The 18,404-nt window shown below is 41.2% G+C and overlaps 2 protein-coding genes across 2 annotated transcripts; one reads left to right on the top strand and one right to left on the bottom strand.

Annotated features, from left to right (window-relative positions):
* Positions 1–597: 597 nt before the first annotated feature.
* On the bottom strand, positions 598–1,528 carry LOC121737259 (NADH dehydrogenase [ubiquinone] iron-sulfur protein 3, mitochondrial-like). The gene has a single exon (XM_042128880.1). It carries the CDS (start codon positions 1,434–1,436, stop codon positions 657–659), a length of 780 nt encoding a protein of 259 aa, XP_041984814.1. The 5' UTR covers positions 1,437–1,528; the 3' UTR covers positions 598–656.
* Positions 1,529–4,418: 2,890 nt separating this feature from the next.
* LOC121737382 (tudor domain-containing protein 5-like) lies at positions 4,419–15,928 on the top strand. The gene is made up of 10 exons (XM_042129054.1): positions 4,419–4,835; positions 5,227–5,333; positions 5,602–6,122; positions 6,706–6,817; positions 7,184–7,406; positions 11,910–12,100; positions 12,532–12,673; positions 13,016–13,240; positions 13,779–13,892; positions 14,801–15,928. Exons 1-10 carry the CDS (start codon positions 4,647–4,649, stop codon positions 15,926–15,928), a joined length of 2,952 nt encoding a protein of 983 aa, XP_041984988.1. The 5' UTR covers positions 4,419–4,646.
* Positions 15,929–18,404: the final 2,476 nt, after the last annotated feature.

Raw genomic sequence — 18,404 nt, 5'->3', positions numbered from 1 at the left:
TGCCTTATATAAATTGACCCTTACAAAAAATATATAGGTAAGTTAACATGGGCGTATCCAGGAAATCAGTTAGGGGGGGCCAGCTCATACCTGTTTCGAGAATATGGTTATTCTGGAAATCATGATCTACTTTTATTTAAGTACATGTATCTGACTGAAAAATATTTTGTTTTCAATCCTTAATTTTGCGCAGAGTAGGTAGGTAACACGTTTTTAATTCCTACTTGCCAGGAAAATTGACATTATTTTATCTTACAGGGGGGCTGCCCCCCCCCCCCCCCTGCCCCTACCTGGGTACACCCATGGGTAAGTAGATAAAGTTTGTTGTATGTAGTGCCGAAAGTAATAAATATGTACATATTTTACATAATATGATTGATTAGTTAGAGAAACCTGGAGAATGTTGGTCACCTTCAATTTATTTTTGTAATTTTATCATTATTAGACTTTACTCTAGCAACCCCAAATTCATTATTAAACAGAAATAAAGTGTCCCAGCACTTCTAAATTCTATTTATTTCAGTTTTTCAATAACTGAAAAAGACAAAACTCATAACAAAAACATTGAAATGAAGTTTATTAAAAATAAATAAAAGATTTCATGTTTAAATCTTTTACAACTATATTATACTTTTGCTATTTCAAGATCACATTATTTACTCCTTCTTGGGCTGCTCCTCAGCGGTGGTAACTTCCTCGACAGGGTTTCCTCGGAAGTTGGGGAACTGTTCCCAGGGGGCACTGAGCTCGAACCTCCTGAACTCCTGAGCCAACTCGAGGGGCTCGACCACCACACGCTTCTGTTCGTCATCGTACCGAAGTTCCACGTAGCCACTCAATGGGAAATCTTTTCTGAACGGATGTCCCTCGAAACCGTAGTCAGTCAGGATTCTTCTCAAATCGGGGTGGTTGGCGAAGAAGACGCCGTACATGTCCCAAATTTCTCTCTCGTACCAGTTGGCGGCCTTGAATACCTCGCAGGCAGAGTCGATCGGTGTGAGCTCATCGGCGTACGTCTTCACCCTTATCCTAGCGTTGTAGCGCAGAGACAGAAGATTGTAGATAATTTCGAATCTGTTCTGTCTGCTCGGAACGTCCATCCCAGCGATGTCGGCGAGGCTAGCGAACTGAGCGTTGTGGTGGTCCTTCAGGAACTGGAGGACGGGTATGACACCCTCCGGCGGAATGAGCACTTCCAACTCGTTCCCAGCGGTTATCTGAACCTTTTGTATATATTTTGGCATACATTCCGCTATATATTTGCCGAAGTCGACCAGTTGCGACTTCTGCAAGGGATCCAGTTTAGCGACAGTGGGTCTGGTCTCCGCCTGATCGGCTTTTGTGGCTACGAATTGAAGCGCTGGAACATTGTTCGATAAGATTTTGCGACTGAGACTACGACCCGTCTCGAGGGTCCGTTTTAAGAAGAAGGACATTATTTTCGAAAGTCTTTTCGTTTATTTCTTACGTAATTTTATACAATTCGCATCGACAAAATACGACTTTACAAAATAGTCTACTTCTTCTTCTTTTTCACAGCTGTCAAGTGTCAAATGGGTTTTTTTTTTACGAAACGATTGCAAATGTCAAAAAATAAACTATAGACTATAGTATAATAGCTCCCCACTGACCTCCATTATACAAGTACGCTGGACTGATGATACCCTTTGAAATGACAGCTATTTTTTGTGCCTATTTGAAGCGGAATCAGCTCCCCCATTATTAGGGATAGGAACTAAATTTGACGTAAAAATGACGTTTGAAAGTCGCCATCATGTCGCCATATTGGCGCTGATAGCAGTAGTGGGAGTATTTGGAACTAATACTAGTGATGTACAACTGTCTTTTCTATTATCGATGAAATGTTTCCAGATTCAGATAATGTCGACCATTAGGACAAAAATATTAAATTGAATAATACAAACGCTACATAATTGTATTAAAGAATACAGACTTTCTCTCCGTTATTTAGATAGGTCCATTTATTTTTAGCAGTTAGCACTACGAAAAACTAAAAACAAAACTGAAGATAAGCTTCTAACGAAAACTTTGTTGTATTGTATTTTCTAATTTCATTTCTAATATTATCAAAGTAGTGCTACAGTGTATCGTATTAAAGCTGAACAAAGCTGAATAAGTGTTCTGTGTGATTAGACCCTAAGTAACTAATCTCATCATATTATATTATAAAGCGGAAGAGTTTGTTTGTTTGAACGCTCTAATCTCAGGAACTGCTGGTCCAATTTGAACAATTTTTTCAGTGTTAGACAGCCCATTTTATATATTTTATCACGCTGAGACTAATAGGAGCTAAGAAATAGAGGAAAATGTGGAAAAAGCGGGGGAATGTATAACGTGAAGACTGAAGGATTATATAGGCTATTTTTTGTGGACCAATTTAATTGTGTAATTAGATATTTACGTGGGAGAGGCCGCGTGGAAAGTCTAGTAATAATATAAAAGTTCCTTATTTATTTATGGATCTAGCAAGCCAATTTTTATCGATTTACTTTATCTCATTTGATTTTCGCCATTTTGGCGCTGATTGCAGAAGTGCGAGGGAAATTAACTAATTGGATAATGCAATCCATAAATAAATATGGAATGTTTGAATACATTTTTTTATTGGGGTGGAGTAGGTAAGGTATTTATAAATAATAAAAATATATGTGCGATACTTTAACATTATATTTTATTAGTTACCGTTACACAGTTACAGTCTGTCAAGAAAGAGTAGACGCTGAAATAAATTTTCCAAACATAATCACGATCAAATGGTAGTTTTGCGCCTTGTATTTTCACAGAGAACGTTTGTACACTTCAAATAGTAACGGCACAAAATAATAGCAATATGACATATAATATTGCTATACTGTGGTAACGGCAAGCGGTAGTAGCAATTTTCGGACGCCAACCAGGCTTTTTAATTTTTTTCAACCATAATTCCAGTCTTCCTTCGTCAGACGAAAACCTGTTAATTATTTTAAGAGCTTAATATGTATTTGATAATAAAAATCGGTTATCGGAGATTTCAATACAATTATTATAGTAACGATAAGTTTTATCGACAGAAAACTCCAGCACTATTGAATTTTATTGTTTATCAAAAATCGGTAAAACAAAGGTAAATATGTGGTGAATACGGTATAATAAGATTAGTGCCACATTTTTAAGTGCCTATATTATCAATAAAAGTTTAATATCGTAGAAATGAGCTGTTAAAATCACTTACTTGTGAAATGTAACCCCACATCCCTTTTTGTACCGTTTTTTACATAACATACACTCTTCCATAGTTGAAGTATGAACTACCACCACTTATATATTATATACTTATATTAATTAATCGCGTAAAACCTTTTAAAACACTTTAAAAACAGGAAAACAATTCGAACGATTAAGCCATAGAGAATTAAAATAAATACAAGGTTACCAATGGTTACGTCAAATTTAGTTCTCGGTCCTAATAATGGGGGCGCTGATTCCGCTTCAAATGGCACAAAAAAAAGTGGGTATTATAGATCCAGCGTACTTGTATAATGGAGATCAGTGTAGCTTCCACACCGGTTTCGGTGACGGTGGTCGGTTTCATTGAAACCAGGCCAGCTACGCAGGAGTAATTTTATAGTGCCCAAGTGTGTGCGCAGTACACAAGAGCACTCTCTGTTCCTTTACTCTCATAACCCAGTGGGACGGCAGACCGACACGACCGGCGAGAGATCAGGCGCAGGACCGACTTTTTACATGCCCATCCGACGCATGCATCATCTTACTTGTCAGACAATCAGGTGATCAGCCTGCATTGTCCTAACCAAACTTGGAAATAACATGTTTCCAACGCGGGAATCGAACCCACGACCTCCGAGTCAAGAGCCGCGCTCTGTACCACTGGACCACGGAGGCGATATACCACTAGACCACGGAGACTATAGTATATTATAATAGGCAGGCATAAATATTACACGATCAGTTCCAACTTCCAACCACCAACAGAGTAACAGACTACAGAGGTCACCTTGTTTGGGTCAACAAAGTTGAATCTCTATCTATTATACACGTAAATCAACTCGTCTGTCTTGGCTAGGCTGTGGAAAAGTGAATAATGGGACCACTATTTAAAGTATAAACTCATTCAGGTTATTTTACCTCAAGTTTTTAATATAAAGTTTAAACCTCAAAAGACCGCAATAGCGCTGGCTTGTATAGCTACATCACGTGTCGTGTCTCGTGGGAAAGTGCCCTGAGGGCTCAGGGCTGAGGCCTCATGGCAAGGCTAGAGTAGAGTCTAGACCTTTGTTGGCAAACCATAGAAAATATCAAAATTATACGAAGAAGAAGACTTAGGGTATAAGAAATGTGAATGTCAGAAATAAAAAAAAACATTTTATTTAAAATGTTTTGTCGGTAGGTACCTACGGTAGTGGTTTTTTTATTGAGATTAAGTAAACTTTTCTGGATTCATTGACAATAATAGTAAGTTTAAATGTAAAACTATTAATTTACGATAGCATAAGTCACATTAACTAACGAACTACAACCTCAGAGAGTCCTCAAATACATGTGTTATTTCTACCAAATTTCTACCGGAAGGTAGTGAAGGTGTAGCTTGTTTATGAACACAACTGTAACCAATTACCAAGTTAATCATGGAGGAAGAATTGAAGCAGTTAAAGACGGTTCTCCGATCCCTGGTGGTGTCCAGTCCGTCTCAAGTGGACGTGCGATCTCTGATGCGGGATTATAGAGACATGATGGGTCAGCAAATACCTCTGTCTAAGTTTGGATTTAGAGACCCCGTGTCTTTTCTCAAGAAGCACTTTGCGGACTGTTTCCTGGTAAGTGTGATTGGGTTTGGAGGTCTCATGATGTCTATAATATTTATTATAAACTGGGTGTGTGAGTACTATCAAAGCTATATTAATATCTCATCTTTAAAGAGGTTTATTTGGTACTCAGTATCAATTTATAGTATATAGTGACATTGATGGCTTCCCACATTGATTATATAGTTATTGATAATACAAAGTAAGAAAGTAAAAACATTTTTTAAATTTGCACATATTAGGTATTTAAATGTCAAATAAATTTTATATTGTAAAATGTTCCTGATGCAAGTATTGCACTTATTTAATTAAGTCAATTATTTATATAATTATAAGTTGGAATACTTTCAACAAATCTGCCTATGCCACAATTAAGAAAATAATAAAAAAATGTGTGTTGCAGTTCCAGGGACCAGACTCAAACCCAACACTGACTCTAATTGTACCAGAAACTTTAAAACACATTGATCAGTTTGTACAGAGACAGAAACCGTCACATAGTGCCAAAATGTAGGTAAAATTTATGTAAAAATATACTTTTTATACTAATATTATCAATACAAAAAGTTTGTTGGAACCAAAAAGGCTCGAAATGAACAAATCATCAAAAGTTGGTTGACTTGAATGACAGATGGCATAAATATAATTTTTTTTCCTATTGTAATTTTTGTGTGTGAAGTCTAGTTGAAAACTATGAAGCTCTCTTAATGTTCCATACTTTTAAACTCCTAGTTTGTTGTTTATTTTAAACTATGCTTGCTGTTTTTTATTATTGCAGAAAAGGAAAAAGGCGAAGTGTTAACGAAACAGTGCTCAAACAAAGTACGCCTACAAAAAACCTGATCGCAACAACATACCAAGTACAGAAAACTATTGATAAGGAAACCCCCATATACAAAAAACCAACAGAACAAAACAGAACATTTTATAAGACTGAGCCTGTAAGGTCAGAAAGTAAGAATGAAATAAACTATACAAATAATGTTATGTACAAGAATAAATCTACAAATGACTCTGCATTTAAGACTCAAACAAACATAGAATGTAAATCAGACGATCAGAGAAGACCGAAAACTAATCCTGTACATACTGTACATGAAGACAGCGAACAGAAAAATTATAGAACCCCTAAAACCTCCACATCTGATAAAGAAAATGATGCGGTCAGTGACCAATGTCACAGCTCTGCCTATCTCAACTTCTTGAAGAAGAGAATGCCTTTTGTTAATGTGAATCAAACAGAGAGAACTGACTGTTCGGATACAGAAGACAGCTATTCCGCCAGACCCTTGTCATCTAGTAAGATTATTATTTACATTGCTCTCATATTTCTGTGGCATAAACTTTTATTAATGAACCTATTAATACACAATTCCTATTCAATTTGGATTTGGAAACATAACCATTTGGTCCACATTGACTTGACAGCAATTAAACATTGACCAATAATTGTATGAAAAATTTCCAAATTCCTGTCTAATATTACTGTGAATATAGCTCTATTGTATGAAAATGATAATAAACATTACAAAATATATATATTTTTTTTCAATAAGGGGGCAAACAAGCAAACGGGTCACCTGATGGAAAGCAACTTCCGTCGCTCATGGACACTCGCAGCATCAGAAGAGCTGCAGGTGCGTTGCCGGCCTTTTAAGAGGGAATAGGGTAATAGGGGAGGGTAAGGATGGGATGGGAAGGGAATAGAGTAGGGGATTGGGCCTCCGGTAAACTCACTCACTCGGCGAAACACAGCGCAAGCGCTGTTTCACGCCGGTTTTCTGTGAGAACGTGGTATTTCTCCGGTCGAGCCGGCCCATTCGTGCCGAAGCATGGCTCTCCCACGTATAAATATGCATACATGTGACATTAACACTTTTAGGCACAAGCAGCTCAAAACGGGCTCAGCTGGAGGAGCTGCAGAGGGAGCTCTCGGAGATGATCCTGCAGGAGCCCGGCGGGATTTTGTGCACGGAACTGATGCGGAAATACAGGTACAGTGACACCACCCTACTAACAACGCTTGACAAGCCTAGTTCGTCTATGGAAATAACAGATATATGAAAACCAATGATAGCTCAATCGCCAAAAAAATTGACGAAAGGACGGTCAGTCGGTGACGGTCAAACAATAATACAAAGGCCCACATTTAACAACGCTGACTACTTGCTTCATACCAGAGATACATGAGTTATAATAGTCTTTTGAGATATCATCTTTACATGAGATATCATAACAAATTGACAGATTAATTGCAAGTAGACTGTGTTTTATTATGTTTAACATATGTGTTTTATTATTGTTTAACATGTCTTACCACATACAGTACAATACACACATGTAAACGTGATACACAACAGGCAGCGGTACGGTCGCGAGCTGGAGTTTGCGCGGTTCGGGTACACGAGCGTACTCAGCGTCGTAGTGACGTTGCCTGACTGCGCCGCGCACGCCCTCCACGAGGACTGGCTGCTGACGGACGCGCGCGCGCCGCCGCCCCGTCCCACGCCCCGCCCCCCGCACCGAGCCCCGCCCCGCGCCACGCCCACCGATCCCGAGGACGCGCTTCCGTTTACTGATTTCGTGAGTATGCTTTAGTATAAATTAAATTACGTTCATATTAAAACGAAACCCAAAATTATGCAGATTGTAGCCTTATTTTACTAAGGCTGCAATCTATATCAATATATTATTAATTTTATTATTTACCACGCAAGCGATGTTTCATTAGTTCATTACCAAATTTACACACGCGTACACACACCAACACGTACACACACCACACACACACACACACACACACACACACACACACACACACACACACACACACACACACACACACACACACACACACACACACAAACACAAACCCTAGTAGAACTAGTTTTCTGATCCCAAGACTTTTGTCGTAGGGATAGGGTTCTAAAATCTAAACAGATTATTATTATGTAACATTAGTCATTACTCATAACACACATCACCTCACATATGATGAACCAACCTTTGTAATATTTGACTTAATTTAAGAATCTATAGGTCCTTTTTAACAGTATGTTTATATTATGTAACAGTGATTTTCTATTATATTATTTATTAAGCCAATAACAGTTTTTTTACAAAAAATATTATAAATATGACAAATAAACCGAAATTACCATTAATTGCTAAACTATGAAAAATGTAAAGGATGCGTTTGTTAAGAACAGTCGCGATCACAGAGCTAGACTAATGAGTTACTAATTACTATAATACACAACAATAGTGTGGACGTAAGTTTAAGTTACTACCAAGGGCGTCGCCAGCCGATGGCGCAGGGGGGGGGGGGGGGGCAAGTTGACTTTACTTACTACAGTTCATACTTTTCTCATTCTCTATGAATGAGAAAAGTAGGTATGAATTGTAGGTAAAGTCGACAGCACATGAAGCTTTTCACTTGTACTACGAGCCTTACATCTACAGCGATTGTAAAAACAGTATCTTAGTACTATATAAATATTCTGTGACAGTACAGAGTCCAATGTGTAAAGCTACACGAGCAGGAGCTCTTGACTATGCAATAAAAAACTTGTAAATAAGTTATAATAACATTTATTAGAAAAATAGAATAAAAAGGAGTTTGAATTAGAATAAGTGTACAGCGTATTTTTTTTTACATTACCAGATTTTAATATTATAGTGGCCGTTGTTTGCATTATATTTAGCAACTTTTTAGAATCTCTAGGGGGGGGGGGGGGTGCAGCTGCCCCTCCCTGCTCCCCCTTGGCGACGCCTTTGGTCACTAATAAATACAAAATATAACGATATTAAAATTCAGATAATTAACGTACTTGTCTCTTGTAATCGCGCAGCTTTGAGGAGATGTCTACTTTGCATATATTTTTATTATAATGTATACAAGAACGCCTGAGAAAAGTTTCTTCTGCATAATTTCTATGACAAAAAGGAATATGAAAAGTGTCTTTAGAACGTGAGGAAAAAGATCGAGGAACTTTAAATTATTTTAATAATTAGCTGGTATAATTGATGACAATTTTATAAAGGAAAATAGCATCTAGGTAGTCACGTCTGGAGCACAAATACTGCATGTGATGTAGTTTCATGCTTTGTTTGTAATCTGTGTGTGTGTGTGTGTGTCCGGAGTGGTAATTAAGGTATTTTATAAACTTTTTCTGTACTTTTTCCAATCTCTGAATGTGGACGTCATAACTGGACTGGACTGGACTGGACTCCAGACGGAGCTACCAAATTCACTAACAGAACACTATGCACATAAGAATGTAAAGTGTTTTCAAAGTGTTATCCCTACGGAAAGGCTTGCTGAATTGGATTATAGGACCCAATGCTTTAAATGCCTTGGTCACTACCCTATCAATATGTGAATTGAAATGTAGTTTAGCACCTAAATAGATGCCGAGATCAGAAACACGATCGATAGGTCTACCTAACATATTATTATTATTATTATATGTAATCAGGCAAGCAGTTGACACAACTGATGTTGCCTGTATCAGGTTGTTCTCTGTGCATTTTAACATTGATTTTTCATATATCTGTCAAGTCTGTTCTTGAAATGATTAACATTCTAGGCTGCTATAACATCCTCTGGCAAGCTGTTCCACGCTCTTACAACTCGATTGCACAAAAAGTGTTTATGTGGATTGTTTTTTGAGGAACTGGCAGAGAGCTATGGCCTCTCAAATGTGTATTATCAATATAGTATATTCAATGTGAATATATTTTGTATATTTTGAATGTCATAATGTCCGTTCAGGATTTTATATGTTTCTACAGTGTGTAGCAAAAATAAGTGATAATACTTTAGGGTGTGTAGGTGTTCCTTGTAGAGAGTTGATTGTGAAAGTAGCAGCGCTGAAAGACGATTTTTTTTCACTTTTGTATGGGCAAGGGCCCGTGCGTCACGAGTTTCCCCATACAAAAGTGAAAATAAATTTTGGTCTTTGAGCGCTGCTACTTTCACAGTGAACTCTCTACAAGGAACACGTACACACCCTAAAGTATTATCACTTAATTTTGTTACACCCTGTATTAAATCGCCTCTATCCCTGCGTTGTTTCAGAGTGGTAATTTTCAAGGCTTCCAGACGTTCCTCATATGACAGTCTTTTCAGTTTTCTGGGTATTTTAGTAAAGGAACGCTGTACTTTTTCCAACAATTCAATGTCTTTAAGAAAATAGGGGTTCCAGATCTGGAATGCATATTCTAATATCGGTCTTATGAAAGTTTTGAGGATTTGGAGCATCATTTCTGGTGTAAGCTCATGAAATGCTTTCCTCACTAAGTATATTAGACTTCTTGCTTTCTTTGTGATGGATGAAATATGTTCTCTATATGGGGTACGCCACTCAATACTTCTACGTGATCCGATTTTGCTTCGCCCACTCTCACTTGCATAGTTCTTTGTTGCAGAAACGCTTTAATCCAAGCAAGTAACTTTCCTCGTATTCCAAGAAATTCTAATTTTTGCAAAAGCCTTTTTGTTGGAACTCTATCAAATTCTTTTTCGTAATCCAGGTATATATATGGACTGACCACTTGATAAAAGAGAACCAATAGACATTATAATGTCTATTGGTTCTTTCTTATTAAAGTGGTCAGTCCATATAGCGAGACAAGTCAGTAAGTTTGATATTAGGGAGCGGTGCGGGCAAAAACCGTGTTGTTGTTCCGGAATTACTTTGTATCTACTAAAGAAATTTCTTATGTGCTTTACTATAATTTTCTCCATCACTTTGCATACGACGCTGGTCAGGCTGATAGGCCTATAGTTAGCAGGTTCCAGTTTGTTTCCTTTTTTGAAGATTGGCGTCACTGTAGCTGTTTTCCAACTATCTGGTAGCGTTCCAGTATCGTACGACTTTTGAATTATTATGGCCAGGTGTTCGGCGACGTCGCAATTTTTTAATATTGCCACAGGGACTTCATCTGGTCCAGGTGAAGAGTCAGATTTAAATTCCTTTATCACTTGACGAATTTTGTTTTGGGTAAATTGGATATCCTCGATTGAGTCCTCGATTCTAAGTTTAGGGTCTAGAATAGGCAGCTGGTTATCTGGTTCTATTTGAAAAACATTTGCAAACTGCTCTGCAAACACGTTGGCAATTTCACAGGGCTGAGTTACATTTTTGCCTTGTTTGTTGTGTAGTATAGCCGGTATGCTAACCTTGGATGTAACCTGTTGTCTCAAGTATGAATAAAATTTCTTAGGGCCGGCATTTAGAATGTTTTGTTAATAAATTTTGCGAGCATTTTTGATTTTGTTAACTAGGCAATTGTTTGCCTCTCTGTACTCTTTATAGTTTTTGTCAAGTCCTGTTAATTTGTATTTTTTCCACAGTTTTAATTTGTTGTTGATCAAGTGCTTTATCTCTTTTGTTACCCATGGTTTGTTTTTACTGTCATAATTAATTTTGGTGTGCGGCACATAATGATTAATTGCCTCTCTTAAGGCATTTAAGAAACTGTCGTATTGATTTTTAACGCAATCTAGTACCTTCATACTTTCAGTGGTCATAGTAGAATGAACCTTTTCATTTATTTTTGTAAAGTCCGCTTTATGAAAGTTTAGTCTATATTATGACTATGTGTTCAAAATAAAGAAAATAATTAAACAAAAACGACCTTATAACACAAAATTACCTTATAACACAAAATTACCTTATAACACAAAACTACCTTATAACACAAAATTACCTTATAACACAAAATTACCTTATAACACAAAATTACCTTATAACACAAAATACCTTATAACACAAAATTACCTTATAACACAAAATTACCTTATAACACAAAATTACTTTATAACACAAAATTACCTTATAACACAAAACTACCTTATAACACAAAACTACCTTATAACACAAAACTACCTTATAACACAAAACTACCTTATAACACAAAACTACCTTATAACACAAAATTACCTTATAACACAAAATTACCTTATAACACAAAATTACCTTATAACACAAAATTACTTTATAACACAAAACTACCTTATAACACAAAATTCCCTTTAGTTGTAAAAGTATGTAGTAGTAACTGATAATGTAATGTCCCCAGGAGCCGGACGTGTTCCCCCCGGACTGCATGCACTACATGGACAGCATCCCCCCGGCTGACCTGGGCGCGGTGGACGCGGGGGACATGCTGGAGGTGATGGTGGGCGAGGTCTACTCCCCCTCCCACTTCTGGCTCATCCGCCTCGGCCAGGAGTACGATATCGCCATGGAGAATCTCATGGATGAGATGAAGTGAGTTGTATAATGACATTTCCTTTAAATCAAAAAATTATAATGAAACAAGTACTGTCAAATAAATCGACTCATAGGCAAACGGCGGATCCACTTAAATACAATTTTTTTTTCGTATCTCTTCAAATTTTTAAATATTCAAGTATCGTCAGTACCTACTATTAAAGCGACATCTGATTTTTAAGTGGAAATTTTAGTTATCTATTAGCTCCGTCCTTATTTTTCCTTTTTGGAAAATCTTACTTTGAGGCTTCAGTCTCGAAATCAGCGGGTAACAGGCCGGAGGCGGCGGCGCCCCGCTCGTACTAGACGGCTTATCCATATAAGTGTATATTGTCACGCGCCGCCGCCGCTCCCGCCCCGCTGCCCGCTCATTTCGAGACGAGAAAGCCAGGCTGTACCTAAATTATCCCTATAAACAATTTTGACAGTGAGTACTTCAAGTCCGGCGAGGGCCAGTCTCGGCGGCTGGCGCTGGGCGCGGTGCGCGCGGGCCACTACTGCTGCAGCTGCTACTGCGGCGACTGGCACCGCTCGCTCATCGTCAAGGTGCTCGACAGCGACACTGTCAAGGTACTGTCAAACTTAGTGGAACCATTTCTTCTATTTAGTAATGCTTCCGGGGTTTTAAAGGAAGTGATACTTTAATGTACCTACAAAGTATTAAGTATATGCAATTATGCATTATAATATTATAGACCTTTGAAATAACTAACTCGTGGCGTCACTCATAGTTCAATTTCTAATATATTGGCAAAGACAAGAATATTTTGTATGCGTCATATAATAATTATGGTGAGGACCAGTATGGTAAGGTTGGTTGGTAGAAAATGCCACAAGGCATTAAGCCCGCCTTTGTAAATTGCATAAAGTGTATAAATAAATAAATAACATTATTATCTAACTGGTGTGAAGGTGCGTCACGTGGACTACGGCACGGTGGAGACAGTCCGCGCGACGGAGCTGCGGCCGCTGCTGCGCGTGTGGGCGGAGCTGCCGGCGCAGGCGGTGCGGGCGCGCCTCGCCGCCGCCGCGCCGCCCGCCGCCGCCCGCCGCTGGCCGCGCGCCGCCGCCGCCCGCTTCCTCACCGCCGTCACCGACAAGCGGCTGGTCGCTAACGTCGTCGCCCGCGATCATCAGGTAAACGCTTGTCTATAACGTAGGTTACACGCTCAATCTGACAGCAGTTCCGTCCATCAATCCGAGATCGACGCCAGATTCATGGCTAAGAAGTATGTAATAAAATCATGAATCATGATCAGTTAATCAATCCGTGGGTTACACATTCAGTTTCGCGTCATCTTTACCAGATTGATGAAAATTGAGCGCGTAACCTCCGACTATGGTGAGACCGCACTACGCGACACGTTACGTCTAAATGGACGCTGTTAAGCATTAGTGTAATATCCCCAAAAAAACAACGTATAGAGTTATGAATGTAGTTATGTACTAAATCATCTAAAGAACAAGACTGCATTTATAATTCAACGACAAAGTATTTTGTGGGGTGGTACACAAATGAATGGCCAATTTCAAGATGTCCCTAAGTCCGTTTTTAAAGACTAAATGCTTAACAGCGACCAAATACGCTCGGATGAGGTAAGCTCCACTAAACGAAAGCGACGCTAGGCGATATAAAACGCCATTTCTATGAAACGTAAAATCGTCGTGTGCTTAGGAGGACATTCTGGAGGTGGTGCTGGTCGACACGTCGACGGAGGAGGACGTCAGCATCGGCGAGCTGCTGGTGCGCGCCGGCCACGCCGACCCGCGCGCCGCCCCCGCCACCGGGGTGAGTACACACACCGCCCCCGCCGCGCCCCCCGCCCTGCGCTCCCTGCTCGCGTGGACCGACCGCGCCGCCCCCGCTAGCGCCGCCCCTGCTAGCACCGCCCCCGACGACGACAGCGACAGCGGCAGTGAGATATCCGCATCCGCGTCGCAGGTCGCGCGGCCGCGGCGCCTGCGCACCTGGAGCGCGGGCTCCGGCGGCTCCGACACGTCCGCGACCACCGTCACCGCCGCGCGGCCCGACTCGGCGTGCAGCAGTGCGCTCCTGCAGCGGTACCTGCGCCAGCCCGCCCCCGCCGCGCCCCCCGCCCCTCCCGTCCCGCCGCCTTCCGACGTGTCCGCGTGCAGCAGCGCGCTCCTGCGGCGGTACCTGCGCCTGCCTCCCGCACCCCCCGCCCCGTCCTCCCCGCCCACGCTGCTGCAGGCGGACACCTCGTCCACCTGCAGCAGCGCACTCCTCAAGCGTTTTCTGCACCGCGCCGCCCGCCCAGCCTCGTAACTCTCGTATATATAACTTTAACGCTGTATCATAAAGTAATGTATAAAAATAATATTATTGTTCCTGCTACATCGTAACTGTTACTGTACACTTTTGCTGTGAATGAACGTAGACAGACGTGAACATAAACTTGAATAAATTTCCCGCGTCCAACTTAAACTTCACGGCGATCGTGTACAGTCGTCAGAACTCAGACGCCGCCCCGCGACCTCTACTACTGTGCTTAATCGTCTGCAAGAACTCGAATTGACTTAATACATAAAAATCATCCTGCGCTGTATCGACACTGTGACACTCCTAATTCCTCACTATCATTTGGAATACCGCAACGTGGCGTAGGTCAGCGGAGGGGGCGCGGGGGCAGGAGAGGTCTCGGGGGCGGCGGCTCACTGGCTGTGTTGGTGTTGCAGAGCGACGCCGCCTACCTGTACCCGCTGTTCGGCGTGCTGGAGGCGGGCGACACGCCCAACTACGCCGAGATACAGGCGTACTTGCGCAACGGCATCGCGCTCGACTACGTGGAGGACTACCGCCGCCACGTGCCCGCCGCCGCCCCGCCCCGCCCGCCCCCCACCGCGCTCGTCAGCCCGCGCCCCGCTCCCGCCCCGCCTGCCGACCCGCCCCCTGCCGCGAAGCCCGCTCCCGCTGCGTCGCCCGGTGTCGCCACACCTCCCGCTTCCGCCGCACCTCCTCCCTCCTCACCCGCTTACGCCGCTCTCGCTTCTGCCGCCTCCGCTTCCACCGCATCTATTTCCACCGCCCCCGCTCCCGCAGCCGCGGCCGAGCCCGATGCCGTGACGCTATCGGCGGCGGACTGCGAGGTGTTCGCGCTGCTGAGCCAGATGGACGCCGTCGTGGCGCAGCGGTTCATAATGTGGGCGATCCAGCGCCGCCAGAACACCTCCGCGACGCCCCTCAACCCGCTCGCGCCCGAGTTCCCCGCCCCTTCTCGCACGCCCGTCCCGCCCGTGCGACCTGCGACACCCGCGACGCCCGTGCAGCCGGACACGAGCACGGCCGAGCCACCCGCGCCGCCCGTCACCCCCGCCCCGCCCCACTCGTCGCCTGTCACCCCCGCCCCGTCCCACGCTGAGCGATCTTTCTCGGTTCAAGCGATTAACGGTCTTCGAAAGCCCGACCCCGGTGCGGGCGGGGGAGACGGCCGCGCGTCGGCCCCGCCGGCGCCGGGAGCGTGTCGCCCCGGCCCGCCCCGCCCGCCGCCTGTTCCTGCGCACGGCGGGTACGCCCCTGAGCATCGATTCGCCTCGTCGATGGTGTTCGGGCCGAGGTTCTCGTTGGGCTGGGGTCAGCAGGTCGGGTATGGCCCTCCGCAACCCCCCGCCGGGTTCGGCCCGCCGCAACCCCCCGCCGGGTACGGCTCGCCGCAACCCCCCGCTGGGTTCGGCCCCCCGCATCCCCCTGCCGGGTTCGGCCCCCCGTACCCCCCGGCGGTGTACGCCCCCCCCGCGCCCCCGCACGCCGCCTACATGCGATACGCGAACTTGCGCCCTCCGCCGGGCTTCGAGAGGTTTTACTAAAATCTTATCGTTTTTTCAACGTAAAGTATAATAGAATCTACCTCGTTAGAGTCCGTCTAGCTAAAATAAGCATCTATGGGGTATCAATTTTCAGGGAACACAATAATTATAATAATGTTTATAAACATATAAATGACATATTATGTAATTCAATGATTTATGTGATAAAATAATAATATTATCTCTTAAAGAGTATTTGCAGTGCAAGTAGGGTCGCGGTGCGGCGGTTGTCACCTATAAAGGTGTCTTCCATATTCATGTAAATATGTATTGACTGCCATACCAATAGAAAAATTTACAGTGCCCCTCTTATTAATTAAAATATTATGTAATATTTACACAGCAAATAACAAGATCTGATTGTCTTTATATATGATATTGAATGTACCGTAAGTCCGTAACTTCTTGGTGAAAATTCATGTTTCAAAGTAATAATATACCTATACTTGGCAAGCACATTGTAAGTATTAGTCGTTTGATAGCAAAAACTATGAATCTTAAATGGTTATATTATAAACTGTGTAAATATTCGCATCGCGCATATACATCGCGGGCTTTGTCTGTGACTTTAACATGTAATCGGACAAACAAAGCAAAATTTTTATTAGTAAGAGCGTCTGCATTGAAGTCATAAAATGTGTTTTATATGTTTCTAAAAGGTAATAAAATTTGTAATAATTAACGCTGCTAAGTGAAACATAGTCGTTAGTTTCATTACTGTTGACATTTTCCATAAGTATTGTTAAAGCTCAACAAGGCTTTAAATTAAAGTGGCGAAGAATTCAGAAAAAACTAACTCTGCCATCATACAAAAACGTCATTTTTGACAGTTCTCCTTTACCAGCAGCGCTCCCGCCGACGTTCATTTAAAGATATGTCGCACTTTAGTTATAAGATTGACATTGTTACTTTTTTACCGCGCTGTTTTAGGTTAGGTTTGTTGCTTGTGATTTTGCTATATACAGACTTTAGTACTGATGTAAGTACAATTCAAGTACATACATTATTGAATTTGTAATAACTTATACCAATGGGTAGCTGTAGAATTTAGATTTTTTTGTCTTACGATTGTAAATAAATTGTTTATACTGATCATAATATTAGGAATGTTAAAAAATAAGAAAATCAACCTCTAACGGTAAATGTTACTACTTATATTATTATCAGCTTTGTTAATAAAAATGTTATTGATTATTAAGGTTTCAATGTTTTGTCCTTATTCTGTCAAATTACTTTTCTTAATCATCACTCATCAGAGAGGGACAAACTTTGTAAAGCTTATGAATTGTGGTAAGGGTGTATGTAAGGGCTGTAATAAATGAAACTTTTTAAATGTATAATTGGCCTCATAAGTCAATAAAAGTTGTATACTTAAGTTATTTGTTTGAAGATTATAATGTTTGGTGATGTTTATGAAAAGAAATAACAGCACCAAATCATTTTGTTGCATTTGATCTACTTTTTTATACCTATATTTTATGTTACCTACTTAAGATCTGATTTACTGTCTCAACAATCAGTATGTTTCAGAGTTTTTTTTTCAATTTCCCACTGGGAAACCAGTTGCACTTGTAATTAAGTATTTACTTACTTGTTTTAGTAGTAGTAAGTTGTAATTCAGGTATATATCGCACAGTCTGTGATAAGTTGTAATAAGCGTTGATTGTATACTGGACTTGTTAAATATAACATAACTAAAAGTCGACACGTTTTATTTTTTGCCCTACTAAAAGTTATTTTTACTTTTTATCAGATATTTTTGAGGCTTAAATAATTAAAATGCTAAAATGAACCCAGTCTTTAGTGCAATTTTCTCCCGAGTCCAGCCGTCAGTAAAGTCAAAGTAAAGTGCGACCATTTTATTTGTATCGATTGCTCACACTTGTGCACGACTAACCGCGCGGCTCGTTTTAATATAAAAGTCGCGCAGCTGCCGCACTACTCGCGACATATGAAGGCAGCCTTAATGGTTTATATTCTATCAATATAATACAAACATATTATTATCTTATATATAAAATTCTCGTGTCACAATGTCAGGCCGCGTACTCCTCCGAAACGGCTTTACTGGTTTTAACCAAATTTTATATGCATATTCAGTGGGTCTGAGACGGGATAGCGATGGACGTTGCCATGGTGACATACTTATTTAGTCACTTCAATAAAATAATACGGGCGAAATACTTCATTTATGGCAAAGAAACTTTTGCCGGGACAGCTAGTAATACATTAAAAATCCAGATAACAAAATTTTAGGAAAAATGGAAACTAGTCCGTAGCATCGCTTTTTTATTTTTATATTTTTCCGCCTTTTTATTATGAAACTGATACTACCGTACAAAAAAAAAACTGGATTTTGCTTATGGTTGGAATGATGGGCAGTCTGTGGCACCACAGATTACTTACGTCTGTGGTAATGCGTCAAATAAGACGTGTCAAAGAGCTACTGACAGCAGTCAATAAAATGACATGACAA

This window comes from Aricia agestis, chromosome 20, assembly GCF_905147365.1.
Source record: "Aricia agestis chromosome 20, ilAriAges1.1, whole genome shotgun sequence".
In the NCBI taxonomy this organism is placed as follows: Eukaryota; Metazoa; Arthropoda; class Insecta; order Lepidoptera; family Lycaenidae; genus Aricia; species Aricia agestis.
Note: the sequence above shows the minus strand (reverse complement) of the source record. Positions and strands in the feature narration are given on the sequence as shown.